The sequence below is a fragment of the Staurois parvus genome, unplaced genomic scaffold (genome assembly GCF_062004578.1).
Source record: "Staurois parvus isolate SC_StPar_1 unplaced genomic scaffold, SC_StPar_1.0 ptg000469l, whole genome shotgun sequence".
Taxonomy (NCBI): Eukaryota; Metazoa; Chordata; class Amphibia; order Anura; family Ranidae; genus Staurois; species Staurois parvus.
The window spans coordinates 2,308,587-2,325,704 of record NW_028318265.1 but is presented as its reverse complement, the minus strand read 5'-3'; the positions used below and the strand labels follow the sequence as shown (position 1 = coordinate 2,325,704).

Here is a 17,118-nt window from a genome sequence, read left to right as displayed (position 1 = left end):
CATCAAATTAGGAGAATGAAAGTATGATTTATTAGATATCAAATATGATATATTTCTATATATATATAGGAAGTCTATTGTGTTCTATAAGCCCGCTGGATCTTGTAATATAGGTGTCTTTTGTGTTTAAGCTGTATCTTCTACATTAGCAAAAAACTATTTATTAACTTCATTACTGTAGGATTTGTGGAAATTGAATTGGAGTTGAGAGTTTGAGATTTATGATAGTTCAACTATAGGTCAATATACCAGTTGTGTATTCTTAAACTGCACACAAGACCATGTGACCATCAGAGGTCCTTTGAAGACCCTGGGCTAAATAAAGTTTATGATATCTCTGGAATCCTTCTAACTTGTCTGCTTTTTGTCAAATATGCCATAAAGTGGCTTAAACATGAGTGCTTAAGCACAGACCGGATATTTTAATCTGGCCATCTTGTTACCGATTAATGAATTTTAAGGCAATGAGGGTGGAAGTGTGTTCAGTACCACTCTTCTATTGTTTCGCATATTTTGGGGTTTGTCACCTCTCAGTATTGTTAAAGTTACATTTTCACAAAACAAGGTTGGTGTCATCTCCATGCATCAATATCACTCTCAGAAGATGACTTTTACACCATTGCCTCTTACCTCTGCACCAAGCAAATGTCACACAATGGTGTTCTTCTGCAGGGAGGAAGAAAAGGTTTAAAACACCATAAAGTGAGTGGATGTCCTTCCATCTCATTGCACAATGGACACAGAAAAAGAAAACCTCCATTGTCTCCAAGTCAAACTCTGTGTACTTCAACACCAATGAGTGCCTTTTATTTAGAAATAGGGACACTTGCAAAACACTTTTATTAAAAACACAACAAAAACAGATAATTAAAGGCAAAGATATATAATGGTATTACTGGAGACAACACGAACGTAGTGCATTAAGATTCTGATTGTGTCCCTCCAACAAGACTGAACTGTACAGAAAATGAGACTCAGAACAGAAATAGGGATATAAAATGTCAGTAGACATAATCATAAATACACAAATATAAAATCCCTGCTAGCATTGCTCAGCAGAGGCCAGTCCGCATAGTGCAGTCTGTTTGTCCTTCAGTTTCAGAAGGTAATGTAGAAAATGGCCGCTGGAGGTTTCGGGAAATCTCTTTATGGCTATGCTGCTGTGGTCTCTCTTGCCAAAGCGCAGTCCAAAGGGATTAAAGTTAAACTTGCTCCGAGTAAAGCGTAGCCTGCAGGAAATCTGACCCTCTGACTGACTCTCATGTATAAAATAGCAGATGTTCGGGTGATCTGCCCAGCTCTGGCTTTCAGCACTTCTCACCAAAGGATAGGGGTTCCTCTTCACTGGTAATTCGCTCTCTGGATAATCAGACTCTAGATATGGGGAAAAAGTGTGTGGTTAGTTTCATTACAAAATCTTGTACACTTAAAATTTAATGGATCAGTCATCTTAAAACTATAATTTAGTTATGGGCAGAGTCTTGGGGGCTAGGATACCCCCTGGGGAATACAAGGGTGATATCTCCCCACCATAGTTCCTGGCTCTGTTTCAACCCACCTTGGGGTGTTCCAGCTTCAGGCGTATCTGAGCTCCTTTCCCCACTGTATCTGAGCCCCTCTCTGCTCTGTACCTGAGCCCCTCTGTTTTTTGTATATGAGACCCTCTCTACTCTATATCTGAGCCCCTCTCCCTTCTGTCCTCTATATTTGAGAACCTCTCCCTTCTATATCTAAGACCATATCCCCTCTGAATTAGAGACCCTCTCTCCTGCATATCTGAGCCCCTCTCACCTCAATATCTTAGCTCCTCTCCAATCTGTTTTGGAGCCCCTAGCCCCACCATATCTAAGATTCATTTTCCTCTGAACCCCTATGTTTTTTGCATATGAGCCCACTCTCTACTCTATATTTGGGCTCCTCTCTCCTCTATATCCTAACCCCTATCCCATCCGTATCTGAGCCCCTCTTCCCTACATATTTGAGTCCATCTCTCCTCATTATCTGGGCCCCTCTGTTCTCTTTATCTGAGACCCTCTTCCCTCCACATCTGAGCCCTTCTTCCCCCTGAATCTGAGCCCCTATGGCCTCCTTTAGCTTGGTTCCATGCCAGTATCTTAGATGAAGGAGAGTCTTACAATGATCTTGAGGTAACTATAAAAAACAGAGCCCACTTACAAAACCAAGCAAAGGTGTCCCACCCACCTAGAGGTGTTCTAGCTATAGGTGTATCTGGGTCTTTTTCCCCTCTGTATCTGAACCCTTCTTGCACCCATATCCAAGCAACTCTCTTCTCCGTATCTTCGCCCCTCTCTCCTCGCTATCTTGTCCCCTCTTTCTTCCACAACTGAGTCTCTCTCCTCTTTGTTTTAGAGTTCTTCTCCTTTGCATATCTAAGCCTCTCTTTTTCTGTATTTGTGTCCCTTTCACCTACATATCTGAGCTTTTCTTTCACCTCATAAAGTCCTGCTGTAATAACAGAAGGGAAAACTATTGGGACATTTGGTACTAATCATATCTGCAGTCTTTCTCGTTTTCAGCTCAGACAATTACATATTGTGTTCTCTGGATGAGTTATTTAGACAGAAACACCAAAAGAGAGAGTTGGAACTATTTCTAGTAATAACCGTGGCCTTAGAAAAGTGAGTCTCACCCTTTTTGGTAACACAGTCACATTGCATTAGGAAAGTGCAGAAATTATAACTGATAGAAAGAAGTTATATCTCTTCAAACAAAACTAATTTTACTAGTGAATCTTACCTGAGAGATCTTCCATGCCTGCACTGGCCCGATTCCCTGAGCAGCTATCCCAGTACACCGCCAATGTGATCAGTACAAAAACACAGAGTTGGCCCATTTCCCAAACCTGAAAGATGCAAACATAATATATCAATATGTTCTGCATATTATCCCAATAATGTTCCATGTAAAATTTTAGATAGATAGGTAGATATTCTTTTCAGGTGAATTAAAACAAAAATTAAAATCTAAAGTGTGCACATAATAATCGACTCCTTTAGTAAATCTCATCCATTCTTAGTATTAATGCTCTTTCAGGTGCATTGTATAATTGGAAGTAAATGATTGGCAGATAGCAACCATGTGCCTTTCGGTAGAATTTCACTTCTGTGCTTGTTGTGCAGATGCACAGTGGTTGAAGTGGTTGGCTAAGGTAATATGTCATTAACTCTTATTATTCTCCAAATTGTTGCAAAGCAATCACAAACCAAGTGTGCAGAATGTATCATTTTGGAGGCGCCTGGATACAAAGATCATTTAGGAAGGTCGTAGTGACACTGTTGCCTCTTGTGATCAGATCTATTCACGATCCACACAGCGATAATTGCGAAGGACAGCAAGCAGCTCTGATAATTATCAGTTTATTATCCAATCCTTCCGGGACATGGAAGTGTGAAGACACCAAATATTGTCCCATGTCACTTTCTTCTGCTAATTAATATCCTATTCTTCTGTACCTTATCATGAGGAATAATTACAGCAAATATTCGGCTCTGTGTATGCCACTTATATCTTGAATTGTATAAAGAGCCAATCACTCCACAATGTTCCCCTCCTACAGCCAGTCTTCCTTTATAGTAATTAGATTGTAAGCTTCTGTGGGCAAGAAAGGAAGTGGCTTCTTACTCTTCATTTATGTATTTGATAATAGTTTATATATTATCAGTGTTACATATATTGGAGGCCAGTTAGAAGTAACCAAAATACAAAGATGAATGAATCTTTAATATATAGAAAATCTACTGCTAATTATTTTGAAATGTTTTTTCTAGAATTTGTGCAGAATATTTTAAAATGTGTTTTATTTCTTCACAGATATTTAAATATTTAACATTTAAATATAAAATCTTCATAATATTTAATTTATTACAATCACTTTGCTTATAAATGACACCATTATGTAGATGATGAAGTAGCTTTGAATTGCGTATAAGGGATTTATACCATTTTGATGAAGTATGTTTGTTTTATCAAACAATATTCTATAGCAGGGTGCTCATTACTTGGCACATCTGGATAAAACACACCAACGACAATATAGAAGCAAACAGAAGACTGCATACTCTGCAAAACTCTGCATACAATATCCCCAAAGTACAAACAATTCTGAACAGAAGTCTCATTAAAAAATTGAAGTAATTCTTACGTTTCACTGGTTCCTCCAGTCTGAAGCCAAACTAATAACATTTAGTGAAAGCACAAAGGTGCAAAATCTAATATTACAGTGTTAACAACTCAAAAAACAATGTATTAGCACATTTTTCAAAATCTTTAGAAACACATCTAACAGTGTAAATTTATGATTATTATTATATTAATAATAATAATAATAATAGTAATAATAAAATCATAATAATAATAAAAAACATATAATAATATTAATCCTATTCTAATTCAATAATGTTGAAAGCAATTAAAGCTCCCGGGAAATTGTAGAGCTGAAATGGCAATGAAGATGCCACTACAGAATATTGGGGTTTAGAGGGACCCCAACTTGTCACTTACCTTGGTGCTGGGGCGCTGCAGACTTGGGGGGCTCCTGTAGTTGGAATACAGCAGTGTAGCTGCGCTCTGTTGCTCTCCTACTGTGACTGCTCCACTGTGGCTCTCTTTGTGGCTTTGATGAAATGATCACTTTCATGAATCACAGTTTATGAACAATTAAGAACCTCAAACACAGCACAACAATGAGAAGGGGGAGGGAGGAAGGGGGTGCTCTGCTGACACCAAGTGGCTACTTTTCATAGCACAGTTTCTGCTGCCCACACTGCATTTCACCACCCAGAGGACCAACACAGGTAAATTTGGTTTATATAAAGCAGTCAATAATTATTCTAAAAAATATACAAAAGACATATAAATAATTAAAATAAATAGATAAATTAATAAAAATTCTATGAAATTAACATTAGTTGTAGATACAATATGTATGAGGCTGTAGACAAGACATTTTCCTGTGCATTGCTTAGGTCTCTCACTAATCCTATTGAAAGATATTTTTGTGACCCTCTTTTAGACTATGCTGTGTAACTGACAGCAGAACAATATACTTGTACTTACCTACAAATCAGTTTACAATCGTCTATGTTGGTTTGGCTTTGAGTCACTTTCAGTGTTCAGTGCTGCCCTGGTCATTAGTTTTAGGTGCTGAGATTTTGGCACAAGTACGAATCAACATGGAGCTGTTATATATGGATATTTTTAATTCAGATTCACAATGTATGTGCTGGTTTGATAATTTCAGAATTAGTTCTGTTTTTTTTTGTGGTTGAAAGAATTATGGGTTAAATTTGAGCTTTAGGGCCAGGGGTTGCGGTTACATTTAAAGACATTTAAAGTGAACCTGTGGTCAGGCTATTGACAATTAAGTATTCCCATTTTCTGAACAAGCAGTAAATGAGTAAACAGCCCTTTCCTGCCCTCTGTAGCTGCAGGTACTGTGGGCAATTCATCCTCAAAGTTCATAGCAGAATCTATGAACTCATCAAAACTGTTCTGTCGGCAGCTCAGTTCATCCTGCTCCCCCCTCCAAGGAGTGACTCTGCAGATTAGATCTGCCCTGCTCCCATCTCATTCAGCAACTCAGCTCCCTTGCTACACCCTCTGCTCAGTGACGTAGCAGCTCAGTCCACCCTGTTCCCCACTCCTGACAGTGACTTGGCAGCTAAAATCGCCCTGCTCCCTCCACCAGTAGTGATTCAGCAGCTCAGTTACCCCCTCCCAACAGTGACTCAGCAGCCTAGCTCCCTGCACCCATCTCCCCCTAGCAGTGACTCAGCAGCTTAGCTCCCCCTTGAATTTCTGCTGTGCATTTTGAGGATAAATTTCTCAAGGGTGCTGTAGCTATAGAGGTCATTGAGAGTTATTATTATTATTATTACATCGAGTTTATATAGCGCCAAAGGGTTTACTCAGTACAATAGAGGGGGGGGGGGGACAATACAAGAAACAGAACAGCAACAGTACACAAGGGGTTAGAGGGCCCTACTCTTTCGAGCTTACAATCTAGGAGAGTTTGCTGTAAAGTGCTTGTAATTGTACTTCTTTTTTCTTAATATAACAAACATGTTATACTTACCTGTTCAGTACAGTGGTATTGCACAGAGCAGCCCTAATCCTCCTGTTGTAGGGTCCTCTTGCCAGTGCTCAGGCACCTCCATCTCTGAGTGTAACCCCAAGGCAAGCTGCTTGCTATGGGGCAACATTTGCTGGCTCCATCCTGAGCTGGGCTGTGTCTATCTATTGACACAAACAGCACAGCTCAGCCCTACCCTTCTCCCATCTCACAGGATGTGAATGACAGCAGCAGAAGACAAAAATAGCCTCAGGTGAGAGGAAGGAAGAGAAACCCTGCTCTTGGGCACAGCTGTGTCACACATTTCACAGAGCCTGCCTTCTGAACTACAGAGGTGTGAGGGGAGGAGTTTCAGGAGGCGGAGTCAGTACAGGAATCACTGCTTGCAGGCAGCAAGGTACCATGGGATATGTAGTCCTTAGAAATTGAAAGTACACAGCAGAGGAGAAGCTGCAAAGAAAGCAGGGAATCCATGAAGTTGTGGAAACAGATGATCAGCAGACAGGCAGAACTCACAACATGAAAATTAATTTTTTAAGTCAGCTTATATTGGATTGTCAAATACAACTATTGTTTGTAATGTTATACCAATGCTCATGTTATAAAATGAAAGTATATTCTGCGACCATAGATTTCCTTTAAGGGTTGGGTTAAGTTGTAGGGTTTGAGATCAGTGTTAGAATTAGTTCTATTGTTAAGAGTTCATTTTCATTATGTTTTTTATATATATACACACACGCTCTCTCTCTATGCATACATTTGAAGGTTGTTAAAGTAGAACTAAAGGCAAAACTTTTTCATTTTGGATAGAGTAAGGGACAGTTATAACCCCTGTCAGGTTTTTTTTTCGACTTCTAGCCAAAACAGAAAGCGAGAGCAAATCGTTGCAAATTTAGGGAATCACTTTGGGCCCCCCGTCACCAGAACACTAGAACTAGAGCCCCCACTGGAATACTTCTCCTCTTCTAGCTTTCTGGGGAAAACCCAAAATTTGGGATTTTCTATAACCTTCATTTTGAATGATAATGCTAAACAGGAAAAATAGAGAGGGTGAATCTCTGTCACATGGACACAGGCAACAATAGAAACTTGACAGGTGTTATAATCCTTCTCCACTCCAAATCTTTAAAACAGTTTTGTTTATAGTTACACTTTAATAGAATTTTATATAATGTAGTGTTTTGTCTTATAATGACTTACTTTTCAATTAATTTGTGCAACAGATAGAACAGTTATCTGCACAACTTTTGCTTCTTTAATGCCAAAACACAGGCTATAGGGGCTCCTTTACTGCTCTAAGTAAGTAACTAGGTAAGAAAAACACAGGCTATAGGGGCTCCAAGGGCTGTACAAAAAGTGCCAAAGAGCTGCAGACAATCCCCTGGCTTCAAGGCATTAAACACTGCTCAAATAAATTAAAGGAACACTTTGAAAACACAGATCTCAATGGGGAAAAATATCATGCTGGGTATCTATACTGATATGGACTGGGTAATGTGTTAGAAACATAAAGATGCCCCATCGTTTGATGGAATTAAAATTATCAACCTACAGAGGACTGAATTCAAAGGCCCCTCCGAAAATCAAAGTGTAAAAGGATGCATTCTGCTGAAATTTCATTGCAGCAATTCAAAATGGTACTCAGTAGTTTGTATGGCCCCCACGTGCTTGTATGCTTACCTGACAACGTTGCATGCTCCTAATGAGATGACGGATAGTGTCCTGGGGTATTTCCTCCCAGATCTCAACCAGGGCATCACTGAGCTCCTGGACAGTCTGAGGTGCAACCTGGCCACGTCGGATGGACTGAAACATGATATCCCAGAGGTGTTCTATTGGATTTAGGTCCAGCGAGCATGGGGGCCATTCAATGGTATCAATTCCCTCATCCTCCAGGAACTGCCTACTTACTCTCACCACATAAGGCCAGGCATTGTCGTACAAGAGGAGGAACCCAGGACCCACTGCACCAGTGTAGGGTCTGACAATGGGTCCAAGGATTTCATCCCGATACCTAATGGCAGTCAGGGTACCATTGTCTAGCCTGTAGAGGTCTGTGCGTCCCTCCATGGATATGCTTCCCCAGAATATCACTGACCCACCACAAAACAGTCATGCTGAATGATGTTACAGGCAGCATAACGTTCTCCATGGCTTCTCCAGACCATTTCACGTCTATCACATGTCCTCAGGGTGCACCTGCTCTCATCTGTGAAAAGACCAGGGCACCAGAGGCGGACCTGCCAATTCTGGTGTGCAATGGCACAGGGCCCACTAGAGGACGTTGGGCCCTCAAGCCACCCTCATAAAGTCTGTTTCTGATTGTTTGGTCAGAGACATTCACACCAGTGGCCTTGCTGGAGGTCATTTTGTAGGGCTCTGGCAGTGATCAGCCTGTTCCTCCTTGCTCAAAGGAGCAGATACTGGTCCTGATGCTGGGTTAAGGGCCTTCTATGGCCCTGTCCAGCTCTCCTAGAGTAACTGCCTGTCTCCTGGAATCTCCTCCATGCTCTTGAGACTGTGCTGGGAGACACAGAAAACCTTCTGGCAATGGCACGTATTAATGTGCCATCCTGGAGGAGTTGGACTGCCTGTGCAACCTCTGTAGGGTCCAGGAATCGCCTCATACTACCAGTAGTGACACTGATCCTAGCCAAATGCAAAACTAGTGAAAAACAGTCAAAAAAGATGAGTAGGGAAAAACATGTCAGTGGCCTCCACCTGTAAAACCATTCCTATGTTGGGGGTCATCTCATTGTTGCCCATCTAGTGTACCTGTTTTTAATTGCATTAACATCAAAGCAGCTGAAACTGATTAACAAACCCCTCAACTACTTAACTGTCCAGATCAATATCCCAGGAGTTTAATTGACTTGATGATATATTCTGATTAAAAAGTGTTCCTTTAATTTTTTTGAGCAGTGTGTAATATAAGACCAGGGCAAGGAATATGTGCAAGTACTTGCGAGTCAGTGCTTGTCTCCGCCCCTACCCACCTCCAGGCACTATCCCTTGGTTCCTCCACCTGCCTACCTCCCAGTATGACCCTTTTAGAGAATACAGAGCCAAGTATCATTTTGTGGTGCTAAGCAATTTGTATGGAATTTGTTATCGAGAGCAAGAAAAACAATAAAATAAATCCCCTGCAGCCAGAAACAGTAGACCCTCCAGCAACAATAGACCCTCCCCACAACATAATACCCCCAGTAACAATAGATCCACCCCAGCAATAATATACAGTACCTTCTAGCAGCCAGCAGCAATAGACCCCTCTATCAACAGTAAATCTCTCCCAGCAACAACTGACCCCCAGCAACAGTAGACCCCCCACCAGCAAAAATAGACCTCCCTAGCAACGATAATTTCCCCCCATCGACAATAGATCTCCCAGCAGCCAGCACACCCCATCACCCCTTGCCATTACATACATTCAGTAATGGAGGTGCTGGAACCCACATGAAAAAAAGCCCTGTATTAGGCTGGCCATACACTATACAATTTTCTTAAATTTTTCCACCCAATTTCCTTTAGATTTACCTCCAACTATGTAGTGCAATAGCCTGCCTAATTGGATGCAACTGAAAGTGTTGTTCATGTTTAACCTCATATTATATGGTTTTTGGTAAATATAAAACAAAATTCTCAAGAAAATTGTATAATGTATGGCCAGCTTAAGACTAACTTAAGCCTGGGCTCAATCATGTGAATTGGGATTCAGCAGTGTCAGATTGTCTATTGATATGGAGTGCAGGTTCCAAGGGCAGCTGTCTTGCCACACCAATGACTTGGGTCTCGTACTAAACAGGATCAGTACTTATTAGTCTTTCCACAAAACAAAACGTCCTCATCTGCTTCCATTCAATAATATGCAGCTGAACTGACGATGAGATCTCAGGACTGCCATGGGATCACTATGGACAGTAAAAATAATTACACTTTACTTAACCGTTAAATGAAAAATATGCATTTGGACAGATGCCTGCCAGAGTCTGCATCCCGGGAAATATTCACACTAATTAGGCTGAATCAATTATAGGTAGGCAGGGCGGCACTGGGACATATTTGGCCTTTTAGCTCGGGTGGAAGCGGAGAAATTGGTGTCCAGGTTCTCTAAACTCTCCATTTTATTTTCCAATTCCTGGTGTCTTTATTTGTCTGTTTTGGGAAGATAAAGCTTAATTTTACAGGGCAGAATGTTTATAACGTCATTAAATGCTCACAAGAGGGAGAGCTGAAAGGAAAATATCTGACTTGCCATTCCGTACTTAAACAGTCTGAAACGTCAAAACACAAAGCAATTTCCCCGCAGTAATTTCACGTAAATCTGCGAACTTTGCTCAACGTAAGTGGTGGAAGTTTGAACGTGGGATCGCAAAGTGCCGATGAGACAGAAGCATTGTGACATGAAGATTCCACCTCCCACAGCATGCGTTCATAGCTGTCAATGAAAACACAGTTTGTTCTGAGTGATGTTGATAAACCTGAGCCATCCGCAGCCAGAAAAACATAAAAATCAATGTATGGCCATTAAGTTAAACGACAAAACTATTTATGCTCATAAAAAATTCAGAATATCCAAAGTCTGCCGCTGGTAAATACATGTGTCACCGCCATATAGCACAACACGTGGAGATTATTTTTAAAAATCGGGGGGACATTCCCTGCATGGAATTGTCAGTGAGTCACTTATAAAGTAAGTGCGATGGTTCAAAAACAACCACTTACTATATTTTAAACACAGTTGTGGTTACTGAGAGCTGAATTTCACATCAATGAACAAGAAATCAGGAATGGCGGCAAATGTGACATGATCTGACAAACGCATAGAAGAATCCAGTTGGCATATGTGCAACAAACAGAGGCGTCCCTAGGGTTGGTGTCACCCGGTGCGGTAACACTTGGTAACACCCTCTCCGACGATCCCCACAGAATGGATCGGATCTGTGGATTGAGCATAATGGATCGGACTCCGATCCATTATGCTCAATCCACAGATCTGATCCATCCTGCAGGAATCGTCGGCTTGCTTTACAACTCACCTTTTCGTGGAGCGGGTCTGGTGTCACCCCATGTGGTCTGTGTCACCCGGAGAGCGTGAGAGCGATAACACCAAATGTAACACACCTGCTCCCCATTCTCAGCTGAGACCTTGTAACACTAATGAGTCACTTGACACCAGGGAGGGAAAATGGTTAATTGGACCCAATTTGGACATGTTCAATTAGGGGTGTATTCACTTTTGTTGCCAGCGGTTTAGACATTAATGGCTGTGTTTTGAGTTATTTTGAGGGGACAGCAAATTTACACTGTTATACAAGCTGTACACTCACTACTTTACATTGTAGCAAAGTGTCATTTCTTCAGTGTTGTCACATGAAAAGATAGAATAAAATATTTACAAAAATGTGAGGGGTGTAATTACTTCTGTGAGATACTGTATATGCACATTGGTTCAAGCTGGATCAATGTAACTATGTAAAAATTGCCATACCTAAACTTCAGCTTTAATTGCTCTTGGTGTTGCACATTATATATGGCAATCATACTGTACTTGTATGATTAGAAATATACCTATAAGTGTGAACATACATGTACAAGCACCAATTCGGTAAAAAGCTTGGACTGCATTTACACTAGGACACACTTTACAAAAGGTCTCATAGAATGACAAACTCTTACTCTGCTAATTCTGTTCAAAAGACAAATGCAAATTGTAAGCTTTACAGCACCCAAACCTTCCTCTAATAGGACTAATGGAATAAATGGCACCAACAGGTTTTAATATTTGTAGCTGTGGGCCAAATAAATAACTAGGAATTGTTTATTATAATACAAGCTGTCTCAAATTATACATTTACTATAAATAATAAGGTACATAGAAGCAGGAAGGGCCTTAGGTATTTCAAAGGGGAACCTGTTTATGCATATATCATGGTTGTAAAAAAAGCTATTGCCTTTAATAATATGGTAAAGAGGTACAAGAAGGGCCTTAGGTATTTCAAAGAAAACAATAGTGTATGCAGCTGTCATACACCAAGGAGTATTATTTGTTAACAATAAGATCACAAGTATTTGTTAGATCAACCAATTAGATTCCTTTACATCTTAGTGAATGAGTAAAAATTGGATATATCAAGGGTATGTTGAAACGGCCCAAGGGATGGAAGGAATGGTCTTGGTTATGAGGTACATAGATGTATGCACATACATGGAAGACACATAGGTGCATTTATAGATTTGACATACTGGGGGGAGATTTACTAAAACTGGAGCACTCAGAATCTGGTGCAGCTGTGCATGGTAGACAATCAGCTTCTAACTTCACCTTGTTCAATTAAAGTGATTCTAAGTCCCCGGTCACACTAGGTGTGACTTTGCATGCAATTTCCCCATGCCAAGTCGCACCCTATTGTCCGCAATTACAGCGGTCACATCAGTGTGGTTCCAACTTGGTTGGAGCCACACCAATTTCTAAAGTAGTGCATGCACTACTTTTGGTGCCATTTGCATTAACAACTGTGTCAGATGTCTTGCACCTAAAATCAGCATGACATCCGATTTGTTGAATTCACACACAGAGACGTGGCTCGGCCCCATCACCTCTCTTTTCTCATTGGCTCACTGGCTTTAATTAACAGCAGTGGGAGCTAAAGGCCAATGAGAAGAGGGAGTCCTGGGATAGCCGAGACTCCAGTGCATATTGCTGGATCTAGAGGGGGCTTAGGTATTAGAAGAGGCTGGGGGGGGGGGATGCTGCACAGAGAAGGTTTTTTACCTTCATGCATAGGTAAAAAAAACCTTCAGTCTTTACAACCACTTTAAGCTTTGACAATAAAACCTGGAAGCTGATTGGTTTCTATACAGAGCTGCACCAGATTTTGCACCCTCCAGTTTTAGTAAATCCCCTCCACCCCCCACCACCACTGTGTATGCTAGACATGTGGTATCTTTGCTGAAGTTGGTTGAACAGAAAGAAGAACTTAGTCATCTGAAGGGACTCGTAGGGTCAATATTCCTCAAAATCTGCTCCAAACGTTTGAAGTTAATGAACCTGATGTGTTAAGCCGATCTTAAGTCATTGGCAACCAAACAGGATCTCTTGGTTTGGCAGATATAATGTGCTGAAGATGTCTATTATACCCAGACTGCTCTTTTTTTACAGACTCCTTTTTCATGGCAACCAACAATGCATTTGACCAGTATTTATTTGCTCACAATGCCCCTTGGCTAAAATGCAGAGGGTTGAATGAAAAAAAAAAACAGACCCGGATACACACAGTCAAGGTGGATGGGGGAATCCTTTGCTGCATCATTGTGTTCTGACAGTGGGGAAGTTTCCCCTGCGTCAGAATACACAGATCAGTGCGCCTGCAGTGCTGACTGAGAGAAAAATTTCCAGTAGGGTGGTTGTACAGAAGTCAATCGGTAGATCGACTTCTGTACAAACACAGTGGCCATGGATGGATCGAAATTCTGCTGGTCCCTGCTGAACTGACTGAACTTCAATCAATCCACGAGCAGCTTTAGACTATGGAAGGAATGGGGAGAATAGCTAGCCCAGACATTTCACTATATCAATGAGGCATGTCACCTCACAAAAGTAATCGACTGGTGTTGCCACGGCAGTACTAAAAAATGGGAAGATTTAGAGCAATCTTTTACTGATATCCTATTGTCCATACTCCCATGGTGCCTTGATTAGGTGCCTGTCTCAGTTAAAACACACCCTACAGTAGACCCCACTCGGGTTGGCTGTAAAAATCTTTTCTCTAAGGGACTCATCTCTCCGACCCACTTGCCTCTTTTCCGAATACTGAGTAACCCTTCCTTCCAGCCTTCCTTCCAGCCTTGGTTCAGTAAGCTTATCCAGCAAAAGACTTTCAAAACTTGCTCCTTTATTACTTCAACATGCTGGCCCACATTGGAACAGTTGATGTCTGACAACTATTTGAGAACTATAGGAGTTTGCCAGTTATTACGATTATTGCATTCCCTACAGTCATTACCACCAGCTTCTTCATTTTCCAGACCTCTCACACAATTTGAAATGGAATCTGAACAGCAAGGCCCATTATGACATACAGCTTCCATCATGTCTAACTTTCTCCACCTGAATAATTTACCTTTCTAAGTGGGAATTGGATCTTCAAATCCAGTTGACCCCTACAAAGGGAAAAAATTATCTACTATGCTCACAGAACATCACTATGCACAAAATATTAGGAACTGGATGATAAGATTCTTATCCATGTCAACTGCCCTAGACTCCCTGGCACCCCTAACCACACGTAACATCAGACCCCAACCGCTTCAACCCTCGCAGAATGACCATACACAATGTCTCAAATGACGCAGTCGCGCACTGGAGCGATTATGGCGCAAAACCAGAACCCCTCGTGCGTTCTCCCTCTACAAATCTGCCTTCCTCACCTACACCTCCTCCCTCCACACCGCCAAACAAGCCTACTTCGTAACCCTCATTAACACCCTTTCCACCTGTCCTCGTCGGCTCTTCTCCACTTTCAACTCCCTGCTCTCTCCCCCCCACCTCCACTCAGTACCTCACTCACCGCCCACGAGATTGCCAATCATTTCCAAAATGAGATTGGCGCAATCCATAAGGACATTGTCAATTCACACCCTCCCTCCATCACCCCCTCAACTCTCCCCTCCTCTGACCTCGCAACCGCTCTACCCCCCACCACACCTAACGTCCTGTACACTATAACCTCCACAACACTCCGCTCCTTCAGCCCTGCTACCACTGAGGAGGTCACTAAGGTCTTCACTGAAGCCCGCCTCACCACTTGCTGCCAGGACCCTATCCCCTCACAACTCCTCCGGTCACCCCCCTCCTCCATCATTCGCTCCCTCACCCACATCTTCAACCTCTCCCTCTCTACTGGCACATTCCCCTCCCCCCTAAAGCACGCGCACATCACCCGCATACTCAAAAAACCCTCCCTGGACTGCACTGACCTGAACAATCTTAGACCCATCTCCCTGCTGCCACTCACTTCCAAGCTCCTTGAGCGCTTAGTCTACAATCGCCTAAGCGCCCACCTCACTGACAACAATCTCCTTGATCCACTACAGTCTGGCTTCCGTCCCCTACACTCCACCGAAACTGCCCTACTTAAAATCACTAATGACCTGCTAACCGCCAAAGCTAATGGCCACTACTCAGTCCTCTTACTCCTCGACCTCTCCGTGGCCTTCGACACAGTCGACCACCCCCTCTTCCTTACTAAACTACACTCCCTTGGCATCAGGGACTCTGCTCTCTCCTGGTTCTCCTCTTACCTATCCCAATGCTCCTTCAGCGTTACCTATAATGCTGCCACCTCCCCCTCTCTCCCCCTCTCTGTTGGGGTCCCCCAAGGCTCTGTCCTCAGACCCCTTCTTTTCTCCATCTACACCTCCTCCCTTGGCAAACTGATACACTCCCACGGCTTCAACTATCACCTCTATGCCAATGACACACAAATTTACCTCTCCACCCCTCAACTCACCCCTTCAGTCTCTGCCCGTATCACCCACCTCCTAAACGACATATCAGACTGGATGTCGCTCCATTTCCTCAAATTAAACCTATCCAAAACTGAGCTCCTAGTTTTCCCCCCGCCCGCGCCCCCCCATCCTCTCCATTACGACTAACAACGCCACCATCAATCCCACCCCACACGCCAAAGTCCTAGGTGTCACCCTGGACTCAAACCTTTCCTTCCAACCTCATGTCCAATCACTATCAAAGTCATGCAGGCTCCACCTCTGCAACATCTCCAAGATACGTATGTTCCTCACCCCAGACACCACTAAACAACTCCTTCACTCCCTTATTATCTCACGCCTAGACTACTGCAACTCCCTTCTCACCGGCCTACCCCGACAAACACTATCCCTGCTCCAGTCTATCCTGAACTCAGTGGCTAGACTCATACACCTCACCAACCACTCCACTTCGGCCGCCCCCTCTACCAATCCCTTCACTGGCTCCCGATTGCCCAACGCATTGAATTCAAATTACTAACTCTGACATACAAATCCATCCATAACGCTGCCCCAAACTACCTCGCTGACCTGATACCCAAATACCACCCTACCCGTGCCCTTCACTCCTCACAAGACCTCCTACTCTCTAGCTCCCTGGTCTCCTCCTCCCACGCCCGACTGCAGGACTTCTCCAGGACTTCCCCCATCCTCTGGAACTCCCTACTCCAATCCATCAGACTGTCACCTACCCTCCTCACCTTCAGGCGCACACTGAAAACCCATCTCTTCAGGGAAGTCTACCCCACCCTCACCTAACAGCCGTTCTCCTCCACTCCTCCTACCACTCCATCCCCCTCAGCCACTTTCTCCTGTACCTCTAGCCCCTCCCTCCTAGATTGTAAGCTCGAAAGAGCAGGGCCCTCGAACCCCTCTTGTATTGTATTGTTACTGTATTGTCTCTTGTACTGTCCCCCACTTTAATGTACAGTGCTGAGCAAACCCTTTGGCGCTATATAAACACTGTATAATGTAATGTAATGTTGGTAAAAGATGTCTTATGTTTTACATGTTTTGTGTGCTATGCTCCCTTCTACCCCAGACTTGTGTTGGAAATGCCATTCAGGCACAGGTACGATCCTGCATATTTTTTGGTGATGCCCAGCTCTTTATGACTTCTGGACCAAAGGGCGAGAAGATTTAAGGACTACCATCTACCGCATGACCCCAACTTTTTTCTCACTGCAACACAATGACTTCCCCAAGACCACAATATAACAGATCGGTACTCTCACACCTGCTCAACACTAGGATCTCAGTATGCTAGAAACAGTCTGAGGCACCATGCTACATGGGCAAACAAAGTCAATGGTATTGTATGCATGGAAAGCCTAATTGATTCAGATAAGGCTACCCATGAAAAATTCTGGAAAACCTGGTTCTATTGGCAGGAATCCTCTGTTTCAGCTGACTTTCATGACCTTCTCAATTGGAACTGCATGGTAGGAGGAACAGAGGTTTCTGTGAACCTGGAAGGA

The 17,118-nt window shown here is 42.7% G+C and overlaps 1 protein-coding gene across 1 annotated transcript; it reads right to left on the bottom strand.

Moving 5' to 3' along the window:
- Positions 1-776: 776 nt before the first annotated feature.
- On the bottom strand, positions 777-4,658 carry LOC149452696 (uncharacterized). The gene is made up of 3 exons (XM_089689080.1): positions 4,522-4,658; positions 2,758-2,863; positions 777-1,374 (listed from the first exon to the last, which is right to left on the bottom strand). Exons 2-3 carry the CDS (start codon positions 2,852-2,854, stop codon positions 1,043-1,045), a joined length of 429 nt encoding a protein of 142 aa, XP_089545206.1. The 5' UTR covers positions 2,855-2,863; positions 4,522-4,658; the 3' UTR covers positions 777-1,042.
- Between the last annotated feature and the right edge of the window lie 12,460 nt (positions 4,659-17,118).